Source organism: Saccostrea cucullata, unplaced genomic scaffold, assembly GCF_032062105.1.
Source record: "Saccostrea cucullata isolate Sc308-1 unplaced genomic scaffold, CSIRO_AGI_Scuc_v1 ctg8383, whole genome shotgun sequence".
NCBI classification, from domain to species: Eukaryota; Metazoa; Mollusca; class Bivalvia; order Ostreida; family Ostreidae; genus Saccostrea; species Saccostrea cuccullata.
Window position 1 is genome coordinate 9,703 of NW_026926792.1, and position 18,203 is coordinate 27,905.

The window sequence follows — 18,203 nt, forward strand, 5'->3', positions numbered from 1 at the left end:
ATCTCCCTAATATATGACTATGTTCAAAATTTCAAATGATTTTATCAAAAAACAAATAAGATATTGAGACTTTAGTTCCAGCCAATCAGAGCGAAGCGCACGTGCATGCGCGTGAGATCTTGCTATTTTGACCATATCATCTTGTGCATACTACTAATACATCCTTACATTATAAGTTTCAAAACATTTCGTCACAAAATAGAGAAGTTATGGTTATATCCATTATACATTGGTCATTTTAAGTTTTGCACGTGCGCGCTCTTGCAAGCACGTGCGCGCAAAATGACCTTGATTCCGCAAATCTACATAACATGCCTACTTACCCTAAAAAGGTTTTACCTAAGTCGGATGTGTAGTTTACAAGATCACTCGCGGACAAAATTTTCCCAGGAAGAAAAATAATAAGAACTAGAGCAAAGCTCGTTGCAAAGCAACGAGTAGGTCTTCCGTCCTGCTTTGACCGGAAGTGACGTCAACAAAAAGAAAGCATGAGCTAAGTCGTCTCCAGTGACTTTATTATTTTAATTTTGCGTCAAAACCTTCAAAATAAGCTTTTTTGGCTACTTCCAGTTTGACCAGAAGTGATGTCAATTGACGAAAAATTAAGTTTAATGCCTTCAGTGATATATGTTACCCAAAACCTTGTCAAGAACGGCAAAAATATGCACTTTCTGACGACTTCCGGTTTGACAGGTTTGACGAATTTAATAGATTAAGCTTGATATTTTGAACAACTTTGCTTATTACAAATTCAAATATTTTTTTAAGATATTAAGGAAAAATTTTTGGACCCTCTCAGTCCTTAATAATAGGGGCAAGCCCCTTATCGTTGATATCCTTTGAAAGATCATGATATTCTTTACAACTTTTGTTCTTAATGTCTTTACAAAATATTAACATGTAAAAAGATATTGCAGAAAAGGTGTGAAAATTTTCTAAATCCCCGATGGGACTTTTTACAAGCCATAGCGAGCGCCGACGTGCTGCACTTCCGGAGAAAGAGAGAGGTGTGTGTCACATCAGCATATGTAGCTCTATCATCACTGAAAATAGTATGTTTCTGTCTAAAGCACTTTTGAGAAAAATGCTGGTCAATGTGACCATATGAAAATCACTAAATCACGGAAATCTACACTAAAGAATGCTCTGTGCCAAGTTTAACTTAACTTTGTCCAGTTGTTCTGAGAAGGAAATGAAATTCTGAAGAATTTAATATAAATATGATAATGGGTGAATTTTTAAAATTTTACTACAGCTTTAGCTCATTTAGCTCATATGAGCTAAACTGTAAACAGATTTAGTGCTTTGTTGACTTTGAAATGTGACTGGACATCTCTTGGATCTTGTATTTGAAATAACACGTCCTTTGTTCTGAATCATGCACATTTGTTAATGCTTTAGTTGTTTATGCCAAAATAGCAATGTTCCTTCAATTATACTGTAAAAATACACATATTACCGGGTAGATCTTATTTATTGCCACTGAAGACAGACCTCTATCATCTTTACCATTAGAATTTGTATGTCTTCCCTTGGAAGCGGAAAACCTCAATACAGATGTATACATGCAAGATCTGACAAATATTTAAAAAGAACATTTATTCCAAGTTAAACATATTAGATTTTGTAACAAAATCTATTTCTCTTGAAAAACTGAAAGCAATTGATATAATCATATTTGTGGATTTATGTCCGTTTCTCAAATCAAAATTTAAATATGATATATTTAAAGTCATATTCTTAAACTGAGACTTGATTCAGTTGATTGCTTCAATTTCATTCTGCTGTTTATTCTTTGTCATCTCCCAAAAGAGGCTCTTCTGGCAAATCATGATCAAGCTTGGCATCAAATTTCAGTACTCAGATGACAGTCACACCTATTAAAAGAAATTGATTTTTTTTTAAAGTACAACTTATAAGATAAACCATCAAACTTAGTTAAAAGATACTGTCACTTTTCTGCATGTGTATTATTTGTAAAACTGCTCTATAATCATTTATAAATTTAGGTTTACAGGCAGTCATTTGAGGATGTAATAAAATAACATATTAGTTTTTCATGATTTCAAATAAAGGGTATGTACATTACTTGTTCATGTCAAAATTTATTAGGAATGGTAATGGTTAACAGTTGTTAACCGACTAATCAGTCAGAAAGATGGTATCTGGTTATGATTTTTTATGTGTCAGGATAAGGCCATTCGTAAAGGTGTTACAGCACATTAGGAACAATGCACTAATGAAGTGACAAAACAGCATCGCATAAGGAACAATGAGCTAGCGCAAAGTAACAATGCGGCTCTAGCTCATTTAAAACACCATGCTACTAAGTTTATGACAGCATGCTAACTGTTTAAGACACTTACATGCTAGCTTGAAGTAAAAATGCGCTATAACGCTTATGACAATGGGCTAGTGTGTTAATGACAACACGGTGACAATGTACTTATTGCGTTTGTAACAATGTTTCAGCAGGCTGTTTACACTACGCCGTCAAGCTTACACATAATAGATTGTGTAAAGTTGTATTAGGCCATTCCAAGTTTTTTCTCTGTTTAGCTTCCACCCATCTTTCAAAAACCTACCTAGTACCTATTCGCACAAAAAAAAACAACACACAAGCCAAAACATAAAACACAGGGTTAAAAGTCATAAACATGACGCCCTTCCAGTTATTTGATCTAACTAAACTGCTTTAATAGAAGAAATGTCTATTCTTAAGCAAAAACAAGGGATTAAATGCTTACAATACACCCAATATAACTTACTGTAAAGAATATTATTTGGAGAAATTGACAAAATTCAACAATTTTGCTTAAATTAACCAATTTCAGGACTCCTGATGTTGTGTGTTTTTTCTTACATGGGGTGTCAAAAACCAAGGCACACGCGGACACTAAACATAGAAAAAACTTGGCCTTAGCATGGCAGCATGTTGAGCGTCAGCACAACTGCATGTTGTTTTAAGTTGCCTCAGCCTAACAATGTTGAGAACAATGTGTTAGCACATTGTTCCTAACACGCTCTTACACTTTAACAAATTGCCTTTAATATCAGGACATCATTTAGTTTTCCATATATTTTAAAAAGACAGGGAATAAAATTCAATTTTCAATAAGCTTCTATTCATTATAAGTGTTTGCCTAAGCGTTTTTTACTATATAACCTAAATACATCATTGTCTGTTATGGTAACCTAGTGGTAGGGCAATCGCTATGTATAATCATGAAGCCGGACTTGATTTTAATTCACTGCATCAAACCTATGACAAAAACATGTACTTAGTAATGTTCCTTAACCATGCACCCAACATTTGAAGTGAATGAGACCCTAAAAACCTCACAGTAGATGTTAGGATAATGACCCTGAGTTCCAAGTAAAGGTCCAAATGAAGCTATTCACCAGTATATATTAACATCTCTAAATGAGTGAATGAGTGAGATTCTCATGATAACATTATCAATCAAAGTATCAATAAGAAGTTGATCCTTACGTCGCAAGTTCCAGTCCCACTGCTAAATGCTAGAGACAGGTTACTCCAAAGAGACTGTATAAACCGAGATTCTGTGTCACAGTAGGTGTGTAGGTGTTGGCACGAAAAGGATCCCTTACTTCTCAAAGGCAATAAGTGCTGAGTACAAGTCTATATTTGCAGCTAACTATCCCAAGTGGTGGCATCATAAAATGACTGAAAAATGTTCAATAGACCAATTAACAAACAAATTATTTCTGCAGTCTTATCACAGAAAAAAAGCAAACTCTACTATTACATTTTTTTTTTTTACAAAATTCTTTTGCAATTTAACTAAGAAACATACATATGACATAATAAAATATTGATTAAATTAACTGAGCAATATGTGTGCAATTTTTTTGTCAATAAATTATGATACTAAATTTTTTTTCTGCAGTAACTTTGGACACACAGTGCTTTGCTTCTTTGAGCTACATTCAAGCTTTAAAGTGGTATTGTAGGCCAAACTTACACTACGAGTCATGTGACTTTAGAGTCTAGTGCCCTGTTCAGACGGAGAGTTTAATTCGCAGTAAATTATCGCAAAGGAGACTAATGCGAATCAACTAATGCGAATCAAACTGTGTTCACATGACAGCTAATTATAATGCAAAGTAACCAAATGCGAATAAAAATTTTACTTCGACAGTCAGGCTTAAGTTAGGCTATTATGACATCATTTACAAATCATATCACTTTAGGCATAAACAGATGTATTTGACATAATGTCACATTGTCTGTATACACATTTTAGTGATTATCACTATTTTCCTCAGTTTTTCACTCAAAAATAGCACAAGTACTTAAAGCTGACCACCAACTTGTAGCATTTGACTTAATTTTGCCATTTCACATGCCTCAAAATTTAATTCGAATTAGTTTCCCTTGGTCATGTTAGTGTTCACAAGGAGCTAATGCACAGTAATTTAATGCGCAGTAAATTAATTCGAATTAAACTAATTTGAATTGAACTCTCCATGTGAACAGGGCATCGATGCACCATATGTCTAGTGCGGTTTGACAAACCCGATCTAAATCAAAACTGAATAAGGAACTACCCTTACCATACCCTAATTTCCCACCCGTCAACATATTATTAGTTGAAGAACATTTTGTTTTGAACAGGTCTGGTACAATCACTAAATTTAGCTACGTAGCTTGATTTACCTACATAGCTTTATTTACCTACCTGAGGTAGCTTTATTTACCTACCAAATTGATATATTTCTATTAAAAAGTATTTTTCTCAGGGTGTGCAGACAATATCATTTTGATGCAGTGATCATTTTCAACTTTGAACTCATCTGAAAACAAATCATGAAAAAATCCCTCTTGGAAAAGAGTCTTTTTCTGCGCAATTGCAATCAAAGTTCTGAAAGTTTTGGGGCTATGTATGACAGTTAGAACAGTTATTCCTTGAATGAAATGACAAAGAAGTCCAGTTCCGGTTAACATGATAATAGGTCGGTAATTATTCAGCACAATGTGAAGTAATCATACTCAGTCATGCCTCACCGACCCTCACCGTATGGTCAGATAACCAAACAATGGAATTACATTTTTTGCTCTAAATTGTCCAAACGCAGCAATCTATAAACTATCTCTGCTTTGAATTGTTTTCTAAAGCAACCCTATTATAAATATCACTAGGCATTTAATTGCGACTTTTTGTCTCTTTTTAATAAAAAGAAAACTTTTGAAAATTTACCTAAAAATAGCTAAATAAAGCTACCTGAGGTAGGTAAATAAAGCTACGTAGGTAATTCTACCTACGTAGCTAAATCTAGTGATTGTACTGGACCTGTTGAAAGCAAGTCTTGTTGAAATTACATGCTCACACATATTCAAATAAAATTTAAAGCTGTGGGCATTTTAAAAGGCTAACTGAGAGCGTCTGAACTGTAAAACAGTTAATATATCGCTGTGTCTGTGTATTTCTAAAAATATCAACAGCTGATAAATGCTCTAAGCTGCCATAGTAATGTAAATTTTAGGTAAAAAAATTCTAACCTTCGAATTCATTCCCATGGTCCACGCCAATCATACATTAAAATGTCACCGTCAGCTCTTTAATCATTCGATTCAATTATCACTGGGAACAGTCCGAACTCCGAAACAGAGTAAAGAGTGTTCATCATTGTTTGTTACTGTGACAGTCGGAATTTCCTCGTAAACAATTCACACAAGAATATATAAATCGGATAATTTTGATTAGAATAATGCTCCAGAGGATTGATAAAGTACTTCGTAGCTGCAGGTTAAATGTCCGTGCATGTATAGTGTACATACGGCTTGTATGGTAAAAAAAATCCTCAACTTCACTTTGTAAACATGATAAACATGTGTCCGATTCCGATTTGCCGATTTCGATGGGACACACTAAAAACCGGATGTACTAAAGACCTGATAGTACCTGGTGATTTTATTTTAAATTAAATGATAATATTGAGTACTTTAAATGACTTATTTAAAAGACTTTTTACTATGATGCATTATGCTATACAAAAATTCATTTGTTTTGGAATATTACTGACAATTTTCAATCAGGTCAAATCAGGATTTTACTATATCAAGTCTTTAGTACCTTCCCGTTTCCCACAATGCCGCGCGTTGTTTACATCTATACTAATGCAGAAAAGAAAACCCATTTTGATTTCACCTTTTGTTGTGTACATGCATCACATTTTAAATTACTTGCATAAAAAGAAAACAGAGAAACACCGAATTAAAACTATATCTTACTGATGCATCAACTAAAACTGTGTGCAAGTGGCACAGTAGAGGCTTGGCTGGCTAAATAGCTAGACAGTCCCTGTAAGGTTTCCCACATATTTCTTTTATAAAAAACAAATATAGTTTGGAGTTTGTTTATCTTTATACCAAATGACAAGGTTTAATCAATTCGAAATGATTTCAGTTAAACTTTTTCATAATATAACTGTTATACCATTAATATTTTTAACTCTCAGAAAAAAACGTTTATGATCTATTAAATATTTACCCCTAATTAGGCCTGTAAGGACCAGCCCCTTTTCCTTAATCTTATATGAAAGCTCTCATAATTACGCACAACTTTTGTTGTATATTTCTTGCCAAATTATTCTCGGTGCAAAAGTTATTACACGTTTTGACCGAAAGTGACGTCATTTGACGACTTTTGACTATTCTGGCATTATTTCCGACTGACATCAAAGTCAGTAAGTCAGACAAAAATTGAAAAACTCAAATTTAATCGTTTTATTCGATTTCTTTTGATTCAAAAGAAAAACTTTGTTTTTTCGACTACTTCCGGTTTTTACCGGAAGTACTTCTAATGGATGCTTTTTGTTGAAGATTTTAAATGAAAATATAAGTACTACTTGCCTTTAATCAAACCCGTTAAATTTTTCAAAAAATCTTAAAATTAAACATCACTTCCTGTGTCGACCGGAAGTGACGGATGCGAAATCGAAAGACGTCATGCATAACCCAAAAAGATGTTTTATAATCCCTGAAAATATCGTGATTCAATCTTGAGTGGTTTACAAGAAGATGCTTGGACAAAATGACAATTTAAAAAAAGAAAATCGGACAAAAAATGCGACCGGAAGTGATTTTTAAAAAAATGAAAAAAAGTCTGGAGATATTACAACAATGCATCATTCCTGAAAAAATCTTTGAAATCGGTTCAGTAGGTTCGGAGAAATCACATGTACTATGAAAAAGGAAAAATAATAATAATAGGAAACATAAGAAAAACAGTAAGGTCTTCCGAAGGAAGTCGGAAGACCTTAATAATAATAATAAGAAACAGAGTAAAAACAATATGTTCCCCAACTTCGTTTGGGGAACATAATAATAATAAGAAACCGAGTAAAAACAATATGTTCCCAAACTCCGTTTGGGGAACATAACTAGAAACGAAACTCGTTGCGAGCAACGAGAGGTCTTCCGTCCGATTCAGTAAAAAACAACGTAAAATCAAACTGAAAAAGTGATTTTAAAAATCGGACACACGGGGGATCGAATCCGGGTCGCCAGCGTGAAAATCCATTGCGGTACCCATTACACCTTTGGGAACCCGCTTCAAATTTAACATTCGAATATCGCGAGATTGCTTTTTTTTATTCCAACATAGATTACATTTTTTAAAAAATTCAGTTTGGAATTGTAAAATGACAGCCAGCTTGCCAAACTTTTGTCAAGATGATCACATCGGAATTTGTAACTTGAATTTTAACAGTAATTTTTAGGATAGATAATCTATTAATGATGAACAGATGATACAGTTTTCTTTCCTTTTTTCGATATGTATTCAACTTTTTATCCCATGCAACTCCATATACAGGCATGCCAATGTTATATATTTCTGCACTATTGTCACCATTTGTCTACTACTAAGTCGGGTCATGATGCATTATTTCGTGCCAAACGTCACAAGTAGTTCTTAACGCTATTCCTTTGAAATGTTTTATTTATTTAATGGATGTGATAGCTTCAATGAAAATTACAAATGTATGTTCTTATGACCAGAATTTCGAGCGTTAGAAAGTACGAGAATATTTATCACATTATACAAATATAATTTCGTATACGGCCAAGTAACAATAAAGCTGTGAATTTTCCACGAATTTTGCAACCTGTTTATCCCAAAGTGGAGATGAGTTACACGTTCATGAAAAGACTGGAATGTTTCACTGAAAAAAAAAAATCACTCGTCCTCCGACGGTCAAGGAATCTGATACTATTTATGTCAATAACTTGCATTTATTACAAGAATATTCATATAACCTTTAATAAACAATCTTTTAAAAATGTTTTTCTTATTTTTGTCTTTTCTATTCATTTAATATGTCACAAGCCTGCGTAAAGAAAAATAAACAGAAGTCAAGTCATACTTCAGAAACATAGTGAATATTAAGTCTGGCAAGTTTCTTGAAAAGTATTATAACCATGGTTTAGGATAAGTTTTCCCTGGTGCAAAATAAAAGACTGAAGTCATCGTATTTCCACTTGTAGTCATGTTGTATTCTACTTTGAGATGCAGACAAAAGCGATTTCAATAGAGGTTTGAGGAAACCTCATGTTAAAAGGATACTCAATGCAACGTAATTGCGATGTAGCAATCAAAAGAATCCTTTACATTTCATAAATCTTTTTGGTAGAAGTTTCGTTCATCTAAACGCTCAGCTGACCTTCTAGAACCCGACTTGCTTAATGGCGGAGTTTACCGAGACCGCCGCCATCTTGGACACGCTTCAGATTTTTAAATGCGAATATCTAGTGTGTGGATTGTTCAATTCTTAGATAAATTATATATTAGGCCTTTCCAGTAGGGTCTTTATTAAAATTAATTATATCAAAGAAAAATATTGAAAAACAAAAAAAGTTGAAAAAGTGTACATTTTGAATTCACTTCCTGTAGCGACTGGAAGTACTGACGACGCAAACGAAGTCAAAATTGCACATCTATAACTCATGGTCTATCATCTCTAACAAGTCTCCAGTTAATATCTTTAGCCGTTTTCGAGAACACTCGAAGACAAAATTGCATTTTAAAATCAGGAAATTGCCCATAACTTGACACTGGTACCGAATTTTCCAACAAACGGAATTTTATATAAAATTCATATAATGACCTATAATCCCTGAAATTTTCATTGAAATCCACCGAATAGTTTACGAGAAATCGCCTGCACAAAATTTTGTCTAAAAAAAAAAGAATAATAATAATAATAATAATAATAATAATAAGAAACAATAGAATCACTATAAGGTCTTCCGTGAAGACGGAAGACCTTAACTAGAAAAGAAACTCGTTGCGAGCAACGAGAGGTCTTCCGTCTGATTCTGAAAAAAAAAATTCCGCAAAATCGAGCTGAAAAAAGTGATCAAACTTCTTATGGAAACAAATGGAATTAAACCCGAATTGCCAGCGTGAAAATGCAGTGCGCTTACTATTACGCTATTGGGACCACAGCTCTAAATGTATTTGTATATGTATACTTCTGCAACAGTACATCTGTCTTAGAATAATGAAAGGCGAATCACTATTCTTAATTTTGCGTCAAACGCCACGAGTAAATCTTTGCACCTTTTCTTTGGAATGTTACATTTAATAGGTGTGATAGCTTCAATGGAAAGAAAAAAAGAACGTTCTTATAGCTAAAATATCAAAGTGAAGACAGTATAATTAACACATTTTACAAATTTCATACGGTATATAAGCAAGTAACACTAAAGCAGTGAAACATAACTGTTTCACTGCTTTAGTGTTACTTGCTTATATGCATTTTCAACTTTTTAAAAATTTCCTGTTTTTCCCCTAAGTGAACTATCCCGATTAGCTAAGCTTTCATGAAAAGGTTGAAATGTTTTGCCGAAAAACATGTGTCGCCCGAAGACAGTCAATGAATCGGATACCATTTATGCTCAATAACTCAGATCTTTGAGACAAGAATGTTAATATAAACTTCATTTAGCGATCTTTTAAAAAACTGCTCTCTTATTTTGTCTTTTCTATTATTTTCATCAGACACAAGTGTGCATGGGAAAATTGATTGTAATTTATATACATACTATATTCATTGATATTGTTTCTAGAGAAACTATTACTTATAACTATGATTTAAGATCTCTTTTCACGTTTGCAAATCAGAGTTTACCGGTAGTAGGTATCGAATTTCATTTTCACATTTAGTCTTTTCTTTTTCTACTTTGAGAACCAGCCAAAACCAATTATAGAAGACATATAAGAAGAACATAGTTCGACACAGAATTTCAACGTAACTACGACGTGACAATCCAAGTATTCCTTTACGTTTTATTTTTCCTTGTCTTACTTTCGTTCAAGCAAACGCTCGGCTGACTCCGTAAACCCCTATTGCGAAATGTCGGAGTTGACAGAGACAGCCGCCATCTTGGATCCGCTTCAGATTTTTGAATGCTAATATCTAGAATTTTGATTTATCAATATTCAAACAAATTATATAGTGAGCATTATAAGAAAAATTTCTATTAACATGCCAAAAATGAATAAAAAATATGGAAAAACAAAAAAGTTAGAAAATACGATTTTTTAAATATGCATATCGTAACGAGCGGAAGTATTGACGACGCACGAAAAGGTGATTCTGCAAACCAGAAAGTCACGAACTATCGTCTCCAATAAGTCTCCAGTTAATATCTTTGGTTATTTTCGATAAAAAGGGGCGACAAAATTGCATTTTAAAATCAGGAAAATGTCCATAACTTGGCACCGGAAGCGAATTTTCCAAAAAACGGAATTTTATATAAAATTCATATAATGACGCATAATTCCTGAAAATTTCATTGAAAACGGCTGAATAGTTCTCGAGAAATCGCCTGCACAAAATTTTGGTCAAAAAAAGAATAATAATAAGAAACAGTAGAATCACTATAAGGTCTTCCGTGAAGACGGAAGACCTTAACTAGAAACTCTTGTTGCTACAGCAACAAATAAGGTCTTCCGTTCTCCTCTTTTATCTGTAAGAAGAATATTTTTGTATTTAAGAAAAAAAAAAAAAAAAATGCAAAAAAAAAAAAAAATATCAATTCCTCCATCTGGTCTCGATCCCAAAACCATTTGTGTGAAAGTCGGACACGTTAACCACTGAGCCACCAACTTCCACAATATTTCAGGTATTTTGTAAGCTTAGTATTTTAAGGTTGAAGGAAATAGTTTCGAAATGAAAGAAATAGTTTCGTAGTAAAGTCCCGGTCAAATTTCTTAAAAAACTGAGATATTGGCTGTTTGGTGTGATATTGTATGTAGGAAAATGAATAGAATAATTATGGGACACATTTGCAGTGAAGCAATGACACTTAGCATATACAGAGTTGTAAAGCGAAACTAATACACGTGGTCAGTTGCAGAGTTAATTCAAAATCCCGGAAAAAGAGTGAGTGAGTCATGGGCATTTTTTCAACACCATATCGTATCAAGCGGGGTAACTGCAATTGACCTATCTCAATTGCGTGGAAATTTAATTGATATGAAAAATCGTCATTTCCGAGTTTCAGCCGATTCATATTTAGATCTAAATAAAATTAAAATAAATTCCATACACCTAAGAAAGCAAGAATACTTGGTATTAAAATGTCGTAATGGAGCAGGAGAATCGAATGATATTAACAATAATTGCAGAAATATCCAATAGGAGTTTTAATTAATTTTTATGCTAAGCAATAACTTAATTTCAGACAGAAAAAAATGCAGATTTTGCCGATATTCACTAGAATTTCAAAATACTTCAGAGACTCACCTTAAAACTCTAAGGACACTTTCTTTCAGGTCTCTTCTTTCTTTTATTACAAATCTTATGCCGATATTTCGTTTCGTTTGACTTGTAGACATTTTCTCTAAGTTGGTATTGATTGTTTTGTTTTCTTTTTAGAAAAAGGAGGGGATATTTTATAAGCATTTGTTAGAGTAAGAGTTGCAAATACCTCCACGACCGTAAGCTTGATTGTGACCTTTGGGTCAATGAGGCCAAAGAACAAGGTCATTTATCAAGGTCAAAGGTCAAGGTCATCAGAGAGAGAGAGAAAGAGAGAGAGAGAGAGAGAGAGAAAGGTAAACTTGAGATAAACACTTGAAGCTGAATCTAGAAAAAGGTAATGAATATTTCTTTATTACTTTTTGAGTAAGGGTCAAAGGTCTCATTTTGAGGTTTCTCTAGACATTTTCAGTCTGAATAACATGTCCCAAAATCATTTCAAATACTCTTTTTATAAAAGATATTTATGGGATAGTAAGACACTCAATTTATGCAGTTTTTCTCTCATAACCGGAAGTCGTCGTTTTTGTTTCCAATGGAACTGACATATTTCGAAACTACTAGTAAGAAGCTATAAGGTAATACTAAGAAAGATTCCATAAAAAGTTTAATTTTTTTATTTATTTGATCACTTCCTGTGACAACCGGAAGAAACGGTGGATGATCTTAAACTCATAGGATTTGTCTACTCATCAAGGTCTACCACCCCTAGTAGTTTGGTGTCTTAATCTCTTACAGCTAACGAGATCTAGCAATGATAACTTCTGATTTTGAGAACAGGAAGTCACGCGACCGGAAGTGAATTTTACTGTGATATTAGACATTACTGTAGACATTTGCAGTCTGAATAACATATCCAAAAATCATTACAAATACTTTAACTATAAAAAGTATTTATGGGAAAGAAAATACTCAAATTACCGGGTATGTAGTTTTTCTCTTTTAACCGGAAGTTGTCGATTTTGTTTCCGGTGATACTATCATATTTCAAAACTACAAATAAGATGCTATAATGTGATGCAACAAGTTTCTATAAAGAAAAGTTGAATTTTTCGATTTCTTTGATCACTTCCTGTGACAACCGGAAGTGACGGCAGACAATGTTATCCCAACTGGTTTTGCCTACACATCAAGATCTACCACTTGAAACAGTTTGGTGTCTTAATCTCTTATCGTTTACGAGATCTAGCTTTGATAACTTCTCAATTTGAGGACAGAAAATCACGCGACCGGAAGTGAATTTAACAAAGATATTTGACCTTCCTGTAGACATTTGCAGCGTGAATTACATATCCAAAAATTGTTACAATTATGTCATGTACAAGAAATATTTAGGGGAAAGAAAAATACTAAAATTATGCAGTTTTTCTCTTAAAACCGGAAGTTGACTTTTTTGTTTCCGGTTGGACTGATATATTTTAAAAATTCAAATAAGATTTTATAACGTCATGCCAAAAAAGTTTCATAAAAGAAAATTTGAAAATTTTGATTTTTTAGAACACTTCCTGTGACGACCGGAAGTGACGGCGGACAATCTTATCCAAACTGAAGTTGCCTACTCATGAAGATCTACCAATTGTATAAGTTTGGTGTCTTAATCTTTTTCCGTTTACGAGATCCAGCTATGATAAGTTCTCATTTTGAGGACTGGAAATCACGCGACCGGAAGTGAATTTTACAAAGATATTTGACGTTACTGTAGACATTTGCAGTTTGAATAATATATCCAAAAATCATCAAAAATACTTTATCTATAAAAAATATTAATGGGAAAGAAAAATACTCAAATTTTGTAGTTTTTCTCTTATAACCGGAAGTCGTCGTTTTTGTTTCCGGTGGGACTGACATATTTCGAAACTACAAATGAAATACTATTTTGTGCTGCAAAAAAAGTTTCAAAAAAGAAAAGTTGAAATTTTCGATTTCTTTGATCACTTCCTGTGACGACCGGAAGTGACGGCGAACTGTGTTAACCCAAATGGTTTTGCCTACTTATCAAGATCTATTACTCATATAAGTTTGGTGTCTTAATCTCTTACCGTTTCTGAGATATGACTGGGACAAAAAAAATTTGAAAAAAGCGGAAATCGGACATATCTGACGACCGGAAGTGAATTTTGAAAAACTGAAAACTGCATTTGAAAGATATTTCTTATCTCTATCATCCCTAAAAATTTCATGAGATTCCGTCCAGCCATCTCTGAGAAATCGTCAAAAAAAAGAAATGGGCAAAGGGGAAAAAAAAATAAAAAGAAACAGGAGAATCACTATAAGGTCTTCCGTCTGAAACGGAAGACCTTAATAAAAAACAGAGTAAAAACAATATGTTCCCCAACTTCGTTTGGGGAACATAATTAATGACCAAAGTCGTACAAATAAAGGGAATGGCCGTCATGGCTTCAGAATTCAGTCCAATAAAATGCACATCTATGTACAAAACGAAATATTTGTCAGATGTATTTAGCAAGTAAGTTGGTCCATTACACACAAATACTAATCATGTAGCCATGTTGACCAATCAGATACGTGTGACTGTAATTTATCCAGTATACTCTGTATTGTCGGTGGTCTCTAGCTTGCGTTAAATTGTGACGTCACTACCCACCAAGTCGTAAATGTCGTCTGTCATGTCCGCATGAGTCCTTCGGTCATATATTGGCAGACGATGGACGACTTTCCGTAGATTTGGGATTTAATGTTTACAGGATAAATGTGTATTTTTCACTGAAGGATAAACTATGATCCAAGCATGGTAAATCATTGAATTTGTTTTACATTTCAAATATACATATTTTTAAATTCTGTTAAAAATATTTTCATGCAATGATGTTTTTTTTAAATATAAAAGATAAAATTAATAAAGTAACTTTAATCAATAAGAACAAATTTCTTTATCCGTTTAATTCTAAATCAGTAACTTAACATAAATTAGATTCTTACATTAGAAATCTAAAAAAAGAAAAAAAAAAGAAAAAAAAAAAAAGAAAAAAATGGATATAAAATGTTTTGAAACATCCTAAGGTCATTTAAAACTTTTTTTTTTTTACAAAAAGGGGGGAGATCATGATTTTCTTCTCTTCTTTATGATTGAATTAAGTTCTTTGGATTACTTTTATTTTACAGGAAATGTCCAGAATTCTTTATATATTATGTCCTTCAAATTTCAGTTTCAGCAGAAAGATAGCGCTCCGTACAGTTATGACGTCCCTGGCATTTCTTAAGATGACAATAAATGGTAATAATATATTAATATCAAATATGGTGAAATAAGTTCTTATTTGATATGCAGAACAGATTTATTTAAAACTGCTTAAGAACATGCGAAACGTATTATTTGAATTTATTTTTTTTTTAATTTTCTGAACAATTTTGGAGTTCAATAATCGGATTTGTCTGGTTCAGTAATACTGCACACATCCTCTGAATCAAATATTCAGTAAATACAAATACCAGCATAAGCATATTTCTCATATTTTCATAAAAAAACCCCACAAGGACCTCTGTCATTTGGGGTCTGTTTAAAACTCCTGTTTTTGATTTTTGTCTTTTTTGTTGTCTAAGAACATTCTAATAGTACTTTAAATATAATGAAATGTTATCAGTGGGCTACATGTACATCATACTTGGTAGCAACATGTATCCAAATTTTAGTCATCCAGTTTATTGAATATATGTATGCATGTAGAATGTTTTATCCCCTAAGATTTGTTTATAAAATGCATATATCGCACCAGTCTAAATCTGGGTTGAGTTTTCTGTTTACATTATTCTATTGTCTAAAATTCTAAACATTTATAACAAATATTGACGTAATGCTCAGGGAAAATGTTGATAAGTTCCATATCTTCAATTCGCAAAAATGTTTTTGGATAATAAAATCCCTACATCATGATGAAAAATGAACGCGTTAGAAAATGGACACTTACAATGTACAGTATAATGGATTTTTTTTAATGTCATGAAATTTTTATAGAAGTTGAATTGAATGAATGAAGGATATATACAACGGGAAATTTTACTCTTCAAGAAACTTTGTTTTGAATTTGTCATTTATAATATTCTCCATTTTTCCGTATTTTAGGTGTGTCGGGACAATTTGCACCTTTTCCCGGAGGATTTCAAGACCCCTGGGGGCCTCAATCATTTCGTCGACAGTTTCCCTCTCAGGTCCCTAACAGAATGCAGCCCCTCACAGCTCGGCGGTTCTCCAGTAGGAACCCGCCCTCCAGGCAGCCTGACAGCTGGGGACAGCCATGGCGTCGACCGGCCCCGCCATTTTTAGACCAAAACACACAACCTTTCTTTGACAGAAACGCCCCGCAGATGGCGCGTCGAAACAGCGTCAGCGTTATGAACCCCGCGCCAAATCAAGCTTCAGGAATTGAAACAATAACATCGCTTCTATTGAATAGCACCTCCCAGACCGGAGGTGGACTTTCACCAGTAGATATTCTGAGTCAAGTTCAGAATTTGAATTCCCCCGGGCGTTCTTCGAATAGCCTTTCAAACATATTGAATTTTGGTAAAAGTTTACTTGAGGGAGCATTCAATACTAGAAAATCTGACAAGAAAGAGTCCCCAGTTGTGCCCCCTGACGTCACAACAAAGGAAATAAAAACCCCAACAGAAGCAATCAACGACAATGCTCAAATTCCAAAAGACATAAAAACTACAAATGTAAAAGAACAGAAGGATATTGGGATTGTTAAAGACAAAGTACCGACAAATGTTGTTGTACCGAAAGAAGTAAGTGGACCAATCAGCCCACACGAAGTAAAGCACGTAAATGAAGCCGTTATTCCGATAGATAATCGACCACCAACGGAATTTATAGACCCGGTAAATCCGGTCAACGTAAACATCGAGAATCGACCCACGAACCCTATCAACATCCGACCTATCGACGGGTCAGAATTAGTCGGAGTCGAAGTTCTTCCACCAGGCGAAATAAGTAAAGGACGCCGAATCAACGATAGAACAATCAACGGTAGACAGAACATTCACCCAGAGGACGGAATTCACAGAATCAACCCCATAACAGGACTTCCGGAATTCATCAATGCCGGACCTATTACAGGCGTCTCTCCCGGAGGCGGGCTGGACCACGGTCATCTTCACAGAGACGGAACCTTTCACCACTTTCCAGTGACCGTGCATGGTAACGACACAAACGATATTTTATCTGTCCTTGACCCCGTGACAGGGGAGACGGCCATTTTCCCCGCCATCGACTTCAACCCTGACGGAAGCCAGAAAGATATGAACCCGGCTGAGAACCGCGCCGCTTGGTTGATGGAGCGGAAGCGAGTGAGAAGGTTGAGGAAACAGAATCGGAGACTCCGGGAACTGTTAAGGCAACACATGAATGAGGTTCATCCAAGTGAACTTACGCCCATAGACGAAAACGGACTAAAACCTGGTGACGTCATACCTGTTTTACCGGTTGCACCGCCTGGTGACGTCATACCCGTCTTGCCGGTTGTACCTGATTATATACCATCTGCCACACCCTCTCCAAACTTAGTATTCCCGAACGGTCCCGGGATTAATTCTGGAAAATCTGTACCTGAACCCGAACCTGAACCTATATTACCTGGTAACCCCCTGGGTCCTCGAGGACCACAACCTGGTGACGCCATTCCTGTCAGTGACGTCATACCGGAACCCGGGGATCCGGGATATATTCCGTCTGCAACTCCCTCCCCAGTCATAAAGGTACCGGGTAAGAAAAAAATACCGATCGTTACGGGCGGAAGGAAGCCTTTACAACCAGGCGACTTCTTTCCCGTGGATGACATCATACCAACAGTTCCAGGATACATTCCGTCTGCCACGCCATCCCCCGTGCTTGTTGTTCCTAAAGAAAAACCCTACCCCAAAATCATCAATCCGCCTGTAGATCCCAAGGACGTAGTTCCGGTACAACCAGTAGTTCCGGTTCAACCAGTAGTTCCAGTTCAACCAGTAGTTCCGGTACAACCTAAAGTTCCGGTACAACCTAAAGTTCCGGACACGTTTATTTTGCCCGCTACTCCCGCGCCGGTTATCAAGGTCCCACCGACCACAAAACGCCCCCAGCCACCCCCTCCCCCACCCCCGCCACGCCGACCCCCACCACCCCCACCGAAAAAGAACAATAACTTATTAAAGAACCTGGGTATTGGGTTTGCTTTAGGCAGTCTATTCTTTGGGAGGTAAAATTTGGTTTGCTTGTTTAAGTTTACAGTTCGTAATTTGACTAATTTAGAGAACGCCCGAAGAAATAATCTGAATTAATATTGAAAGAATATTTTTTCTCCCAAAAATGATAATGTTAAAAATATATTATTGTAGGTTTATTTCCGTATGCTTACGCATTTTTGATTGTATTTTTATTTCTAAATGCTAAACTCTGTTGTCAATTTTTAGCT

The 18,203-nt window shown here is 34.8% G+C and overlaps 1 protein-coding gene and 1 long non-coding RNA gene across 3 annotated transcripts; one reads left to right on the forward strand and one right to left on the reverse strand.

Moving 5' to 3' along the window:
* Positions 1 to 1,571: 1,571 nt before the first annotated feature.
* Positions 1,572 to 5,836, reverse strand: LOC134272659 (uncharacterized). 2 transcript variants are annotated; one of them, XR_009993246.1, is made up of 3 exons: positions 5,525 to 5,836; positions 3,494 to 3,688; positions 1,572 to 1,877 (listed from the first exon to the last, which is right to left on the reverse strand). It is a non-coding gene; the product is annotated as an uncharacterized LOC134272659 (long non-coding RNA). The 2 variants fall into 2 exon arrangements; XR_009993247.1 differs by having other exon boundaries at positions 3,514 to 3,688; positions 5,525 to 5,834.
* An 8,350-nt stretch (positions 5,837 to 14,186) lies between these two features.
* On the forward strand, positions 14,187 to 17,991 carry LOC134272660 (titin-like). Its single transcript, XM_062754865.1, has 3 exons — positions 14,187 to 14,260; positions 14,961 to 15,028; positions 15,875 to 17,991. The coding sequence occupies exons 1-3, from the start codon at positions 14,187 to 14,189 to the stop codon at positions 17,989 to 17,991; spliced, it is 2,259 nt and encodes a 752-aa protein (XP_062610849.1).
* The last annotated feature ends 212 nt before the right edge of the window (positions 17,992 to 18,203 follow it).